The sequence below is a fragment of the Danio rerio genome, chromosome 14 (assembly GCF_049306965.1).
Source record: "Danio rerio strain Tuebingen ecotype United States chromosome 14, GRCz12tu, whole genome shotgun sequence".
Taxonomy (NCBI): domain Eukaryota; kingdom Metazoa; phylum Chordata; class Actinopteri; order Cypriniformes; family Danionidae; genus Danio; species Danio rerio.
In genome coordinates, this window is record NC_133189.1 from 45,001 (window position 1) to 52,500 (window position 7,500).

At 48.4% G+C, this 7,500-nt stretch overlaps 2 protein-coding genes across 13 annotated transcripts in view; both read right to left on the bottom strand.

The window, feature by feature from the left end:
* mcm7 (minichromosome maintenance complex component 7) overlaps positions 1-2,019 on the bottom strand; it is a gene marked incomplete at its 5' end in the record, with an annotated part of 8,850 nt that extends 6,831 nt beyond the window's left edge. Inside the window, 3 exon segments of the mRNA NM_212569.1 lie at positions 208-372; positions 451-530; positions 1,775-2,019. Coding sequence (NP_997734.1) covers positions 208-372; positions 451-530; positions 1,775-1,805 — 276 coding nt within the window.
* Positions 2,020-2,333: 314 nt separating this feature from the next.
* Positions 2,334-7,500, bottom strand: part of stag3 (STAG3 cohesin complex component) — a 12,972-nt gene continuing 7,805 nt past the window's right edge. For all 12 annotated transcript variants that reach the window (XM_073922387.1, XM_073922381.1, XM_073922386.1 and 9 more), the window contains exons 24-32: positions 6,677-6,804; positions 5,946-6,047; positions 5,731-5,861; positions 5,541-5,657; positions 3,158-3,297; positions 3,021-3,084; positions 2,852-2,926; positions 2,611-2,701; positions 2,334-2,515 (exon numbers count right to left, since the gene is read on the bottom strand). In XM_073922387.1, coding sequence (XP_073778488.1) covers positions 2,468-2,515; positions 2,611-2,701; positions 2,852-2,926; positions 3,021-3,084; positions 3,158-3,297; positions 5,541-5,657; positions 5,731-5,861; positions 5,946-6,047; positions 6,677-6,804 — 896 coding nt within the window. In that variant the 3' untranslated portion in view covers positions 2,334-2,467. The remainder of the gene's footprint in view (positions 2,516-2,610; positions 2,702-2,851; positions 2,927-3,020; positions 3,085-3,157; positions 3,298-5,540; positions 5,658-5,730; positions 5,862-5,945; positions 6,048-6,676; positions 6,805-7,500) is intronic.

Below are 7,500 nucleotides of genomic sequence, written 5' to 3' on the forward strand. Positions count from 1 at the left end.
AACGCAAAAACAACCAATTTACACTTTTTAGTGAAATATAGGTGTCTTAATAGTGTTTATAGCAGTGTGGGACACATATACCACTGACAACAGCTCAACACTGACCCTTTAAGAACCCTTCTTCACTGCAGCACCCTGTGTGTGTGTGTGTGTGTGTGTGTGTGTGTGTGTGTGTGTGTGTGTGTGTGTGTGTGTGTGTTTCATCACCTCCCGCTCCCTGTACTCCGGCAGCAGCTCATGAATGGCGTCTGCAAACAGCGCTGTGTATCGTTTGGCGTTCTCACACACACTCTCCACCAGATCCGGGTCTTCTTCCGCCACGTCGTCTAGATCCACCAGCAGCGCCACCTGCTCCCGATGTGCCAGAGATACCTGCACACAAACACACACCTGTGAGCGAGCGACACCTCCACACACACAGACAGATGTGCAGCACCGGCCAGCACTCACCAGCTGAGCACCATACTTGAAGATCTTCTTCCCGGAGTCATCCTCAGTGTAGAACTCCTGCAGGAACCGCTTACATTTCTCTGAACACACACACACACACACACACACACACACACACACACACACACACACACACACACACACACACAGGTCAGAAACACCACACACACACACCATCCTCAGTTAAAACTCCTACAGAAAACGCTAACCGTTCAGTATTGTTAGTTAGGGTTATGTGGTGTGTGTTTGAGAAAAGTTGCAGAGGCGCGGGCCCGCTGATAAACAGTAGTCACGTGATACTGATCGTGTTCGTAAACAAACTAATGAAAGCAAAAATCCTCGAAACCCGGAGCAGAAACGCCGCTTTATCCGCGTTTACACACATTCACGCGCTCATTATAAGCGGATGAACAAACGCCTGACGAAGCTTCGACGCGTCTAACAGCCTCGCGTCGAATAAAACACTTCAGTTCAGATAAACATGTCGATAAACCGGATCGCGTCTCTGCAGTCCGTGTCCCGGTCCGACAGGCGACACTGGCCTCGATTTTACCTTTCGTTGATCGTGACGCGCGTGTAACGCCATCGATGACTGCTGTTTTTGTAAACAAAGAAGCACATGGCCCCGAGCCGCACCGTAGCCGCGCGCTTCCGCGATCACTCCGCGTTGGACAAACTAGTGCCGTGCAAAAAACACGGATAACCCTAAACTAACACCAACCCGAACCTAGCCCTGACCCAACTCTGTTAGCGGACCGCGCCGAGGCTCTGGGGTGGGTTCGGGTCGCTCGGTTAATTACGCAATCAATGAAACTTTCACACCGTGCTTTAAGGCTTTAACATGCACGTACATTACAGCACCGGCCACCCGCGTGCAGGCGAGAACACCCCGGCACAGATCTGCTCTTATTGCTAACGGATAACAAGCGCGTGAACTCTGAATCAAGCACGTGCTTTCCGCGCGCCGCCGCTCTTTGTCCAGAAGCTCCATCCGGGAACTGCGGAGAGCGCGCGAAACTCACGAAACAGCAGTCTATCGGTGGAGCCGCGGTTACCGACACATAGAGCAGAGTAAACCCGCTGTTACCGACACACAGAGCAGAGTAAACCCGCTGTTACCGACACACAGAGCAGAGTAAACCCGCTGTTACCGACACAAGGCAGTGTAAAGCCGCTGTAAAGTGCAGCACACGGGCGGACACACACATCAGTATAGCTGTTCATGATCCGCGGGCCGCAGTTTATTGAGTGACGCGCAACTTTGACAGAAGCGCGCAAACTAACGCTATGCTCGGTCCCGCTTGGTCTCCGGACCCATACTCACCTTTCTCCGCCGTATAATCCTTCGGGGCCATCTTTATCCCGGAGATGAAGCGCAGGAAGACTCTAGATTACAGAGGGAATTCTCCGCCCGAAGACTGAAGCACAGACACTCGAGTGTGGCTGCAAAAACTGGCGCGAGTCTGTCCGGGCTCTCCACCAATGAGAGCGGCTTAGCGTGCAGCGTCTAGGCGGGGCTCGTCGTATGGCGCGAGAATCTGGTGTCACGTGAACGGAAAGAACATTTTAACTCTTTAAACGGCGGTAAAACAACGTGACGTCACAACAAAGAAGTTAAAAACATCCGCCGCGGCAGAGGAAGTGTTGCGCGGGAAACTCCCAAGACGAACTATTAATTGAGAAAGAACGACAGAAACTGTAATGGCCGGAGCTGCTGCGGGGACAGCTAGAGCTCAGAGGGCAGGAACAGCAGATGTGTGCGTGTGCCATCCCCTGATCAGACTGGAGGAACAGGATCAGTGCTGCTGTCTGCTTAAACACACACACACACACACAGCTCAGTGAAATCTGCTGGTGTAGAAACACAATGACAAGAGACAGAGGGGAGTAACTGTGCTTTATTTACTTCAATCAGAACACTCAGTGAACCTGCCCTGAACACACACACACGCGCGCACAGCTGAACAGGTGAACACTGCACAAACGCTGCCATAAACACACTGAAGCTCCAGCAGCGTTACACAAACAGATCCTCCAGGAAACTCGTGGAGCCGTGAGTGGACGGCTGTGGGGGACACAGAAGAAGATGAGGATGATGAAGATAGAGATGAGGATGGTGATGAAGATGACTCTACTTGTCATGAACCTGCTGAAACTCACCAAAGTGATGCCGGTCTCTGAGTCTTCATCACTGTAATCTGCAATATCATCATCATCCTCATCTGAGCCATCGCCATGGCCCAGAGAGAGTCTGAACACACACACACACACACACCCACACACACACACACACACCCATCAGTGATGGCAGAATGCTGACTTTCGGACATGTCTAATTATAATAGGGTTCGAGAACTACACACACACACACACACACTCACACACACACACACACACTCACGTGCCGAGATGAGACTGAAGGCTCTGAGAGAGCGGGCTGGACTGTGGACGACTGACACTCTTCATGTGAACGGGCCTGCAGAGAGAGAGGGTGAAGAGTGAGTGTGTGTGAGGATGTGTGTGTGTTGTGCATTGGGTTATAAGTGTGTATCAACAGTAAAGTGATGAACCTGTCTGTGAACTCGTCGTCAGTGTCGTGGTGTGTGTGTGAAATCACAGCCGGCGTCTCCAAACCTGCACACAAACACAAATATTTTAACACACCATCCGCATGAGTGTGTGTGTGTGTGTGTGTGTGTGTACTGACTGTGTGTGCGTCTGCGTTTGCTGACGGGGGCTTCAGAGGTTTTTGCTGTTTCTTTGGATCCTGAATTCAGAGATCGCTCATACATCCTCACAGAGCTGTTGTTCAGCACAGAGGAACACACACGCCGCAGAATCATCAGCCTACACACACACACAGGTCATGTCAGCACAGGTGAATGTTGTCGGTGGTCATTACTGACGGCTGTGGGAGATTAATAAAGTGTGTGTGAGAAAACAAAGCAAAACTGCAGACAGCAAGATCTTACACACACACACCTGAAATGAAGAGTCGGTCATAAACACACACACACACACTCGTGAGCTGAAGATGGTCAGATGGGTTATCATGTTAATCTTACTGAATACACTCGTCAATAATGTGATGTGGATGTATGTGTAGAGAGGCTGACCCATCCGTCTGAATAACCAAACTACTGTTAGCTGATCTCCTGCTGCTGTCTCTCCTCAGCTTGCGTCTCTGCATTTTGAGTTTCAGCATGTGATTGAGTTCATCTGCTGAATGTGCTGTTATGAATATGAAGGTTCTAGAAGCAGAATCTCATAACTAATAGAGCTGTACATGTGATCCATTATTTACAAACATCATTTACTGTCTGAAAACTCCTAATGAACATTCAAGTGAAGGTACATTCCTCTCCCCCAGATATTAAGGCATCGAATAAACCAAATGAAAACACAGGCAAAGATATAATAATCAATATAGAAGCGCTGTGCAGCAGCTGACACCCCGGCCTGTCTCAGTAGAGTATGGATGCTGCTCAGTGTACTGTACACATTGATCAGGGTTATTGTGTACAGTGCAGGGATGTGGCAGGGTGTACAGCGGTGCATGCAGTGTATGCTCTGGGTCCTGTTGATTATTAGTTAAGAATATAAACGTGTGTGTTGTTTATGTTATTGTTCATATTTTACACGTTATTTGAAGACGATAAATACCAGCATCCCTGTTAGAAGAGGAATATGTTTTGTGCTGATCTCAGGCTGGAGTGTGTGAGAGAGGCTTTATTCTGCAGTCCAGCATATATTCACATCACAGTCTTTAATAATTCATGTATTATTACGTGTTTTTAAATGTAAGTGCTGATATATTTATTAATGAGGCTGTGTTATAGTGCGATACGGGTGCTCAGATGTGCAGTTCGGGGGCGTGGTTAATTTGATGTACAAGCGTTTGATTGGAAGCTTGATTCCATGGCTCCGCCTCTGGCTCCATCAGGAAGTCTTTCTGCACATGCCCAGACTCTTTCTGCACCGTTTTGCGACAGTTTGTGCGTTCGATGGGAAAGGCGCCGTCACGTCATCCGTTTTATTTAGTCAATGGGGGGTCAATCAAAGAGTCAATGAAGTGAGTGAACCAGTGAGTTGAGGTGCATCCCAAATCACACACTTGCGCACTATTCACCCCCATTTTGTAGTATAAACAGTGTAAATAAATAATGTTCTCACTGAGAACTGTAGAGGTGCAGTAGGTGATCTCTCACAATGATAACCGCTCAGCATAATGTCTTTAAAACACAGTCCCACCCCTGCCGTCCAAAGCCACGCCTCCTGAAATCACGAACACGGGCCGTCAAGATGACAGAGAGCCACTAGATCATGTCATCGACCTGTAAGAGAACTCTACAGTACTTTATAATTCTACAGTTAACAATGAGAAACAGTGTTATATCAGCAGAACTCGTCATGATGGTCAATATTTCCTGCATGCAGGATCGCTGCTCTCACACGCGGTGCTAAAGACACTACTGTCTGCTGAGTGTTCGGCCGGCGGCGTGCAGCACTGAGCCACACTGACATGCTGTTTCAGAGTGAATATTCAGAGCAGCGGTGAACAATATCAGGCTGTCAGTGTCCAGAAATGAGCCAGTGTGAATATAACAAGGGGAACAGCGCTGTCTACTGATGTTCTGCTGTTCAACTGAATATACATCTACATCATCTGCTGGAAATGAAGCCACATCAGTCTACCAGCAGGAGATTTGAGCGGCTGAACAACACTGCTGTGCAGATAACCCTTCACACACTCAACAGCCGCGGCTGTGCTCATGTAGCGGAAGGTGCGGAGCTATCGGGCACATGCTGGATTCATGTATTTGCTCTGGGTTGTGAGAGCATGTTCTCCTACAGGAGTGGTTATAGCGCCTCCTGATGGTGATGCGGTTATACTCAGGGCAGGTGTTATTGGGTGGTTTGGTCATTTATTTCACTACATCAGGAACCGTCAGACGTCATCAGGGGAATAGTTAAGTAAAATAATCAGTAGTGTTGCATCTGGGACGACACTACATACATAATCTCTGCTGCTGAGTGTGCAGTGTATAGTGTGCCATTTGGGACACCGCTTCAGCGGGTCAGATACTCACAGCTGCTTGCGTTCGGGCTGCAGGAGCTTGAAACTGAACTCACTCAGAATCTCCAGAAACTGCAGGTTCATCGCTTCACCCTTCTCAAGCCCTTGACTAGCAAAACGGATGCCATCCCTACACAAACAGAGCAGAACAATGAGGACGTGAGTCTGTATGTGTGTGTGTGTGTGTGTGTGTGAACACGCACTGGTGTAAGGACAGCAGCGGTTTGCGCACGAGACGAAGGTTAATGCTGAAGTTCATGGCCAGTTTCTTCGCCAGCAAACGGATCTCCATCAGCTCTCCATCACAACACTGCAGATCCAGCCCAGCGTACAGCTGCACACACACACACACACACAATGAACAGAGACATGATAAACACAAAAACACAAATGAAAACACACACACACACACACACACCTGCTGCAGGCACAAGCAGACGGTTCTGGCACTGTCCTCTGAGTTGATCATCTTGGATTTGTTGAGAGTTTCTTTAATAATGTCACCGAAATCCTTGTAGAACTATAACACACACACACACACACACACACATTTTTTTGAAAAGAAGACTCCATTAATTGTCCACATGTACAGAACAGGGTGTGTGTGGTGTTGTGTTTCTCTCGTCATCAGGGTATGAGTGAGGCGTCAGTCCTGCATGAGGATCAACATCATGGCTGGATTATTGAACTGATGTGTTTAAATCAGCACTGATGATTATTGCAGCCGCCACTGATGCTGATGATGAAGATGATGATGATGATGTCCTGCAGCACTGCTGGCGGCTCCGTCACTAATGCAGCATTCACCCTCATCAGGCGACACTCTAGTGCTGTACTCACACACTCAGAGCAGCACCAAACACACAGATATCAGCCTGTAGGGGTCGCTCTCGCCACAGTATGATGACAGACCATAGTGTGTGTGTGTGTGTGTGTGTGTGTGTGTGTGTGTGTGTGTGTGTGTGTGTGCGCGCGCACAATTATAGAAAACTCTCAAACACTCTCAGTGGGACTGTTCCAATCAACACCCGGTGACATTAATCAGCAGAACAACACATCTGACCAGCATCATTACAGTCATGCAGACGCACAGAGACAGATGGACAAGAACACACACACACACACACACACACGTGCGCCCGCACGCACCCTGTGGTAGTATCGGAGTATGTCGGTGGCGGCCTGCAGCTCCAGAACTCCGTATATGATGAGTTTACAGTATCCTGATAAATGATTCCTCTTCTGCAGCAGCGCTGTCATCATCTCCTCATCCTCACCTGCACACACACACACACACACACACACACACACACACACACACACACACACACACACACACACACACACACACACACACACACACCCTCTGCAATGACCAGGACACTGCACCAAGGTTATAACAGTTTTGGATTTGTTATTAGTTTTAGTTTTTTTCTAAATAAGGAAATTTGTTGATTGAAAAATTCAAAATCATCAGAACAAATATTGTTTGATAAAGTGGGCAGCACGATCACCTCACAGCAAGAAGGTCTCTGGTTTGAGTCTCGGCTGGGTCAGTTGGTGTTTCTGTGTGGAGTTTGCATGTTCTCCGCTTGTTGGCGTGGGTTTGCCCCGGGTGCTCCGGTTTCCCCACAGTCCAAACACATGCGCTATAGGGGAATTGGGTAGGCTAAAATTGTCTGTAGTGCGTGTATGAGTGTTTCCCAGTGATGGGTTGCAGCTGGAAGGGCATCCGCTGCGTAAAACATGTGCTGGGTAAGTTGGCAGTTCATTCTGCTGTGGCGACCCCTGATCTGTTTTGACACATGTATTCAGAGGACTCATGAACACCGCCATCTACCACTGCCAACTAACCCTCCTCTAACTGGAATACAACAGCAGTCTGGAGTAAAACGTGTGTGCAAGGCTGCTTTTGAGGTTAAATACACAGTAGTGATGGGATGTTCAGATCTTTAACACCAACCGGATCTTTT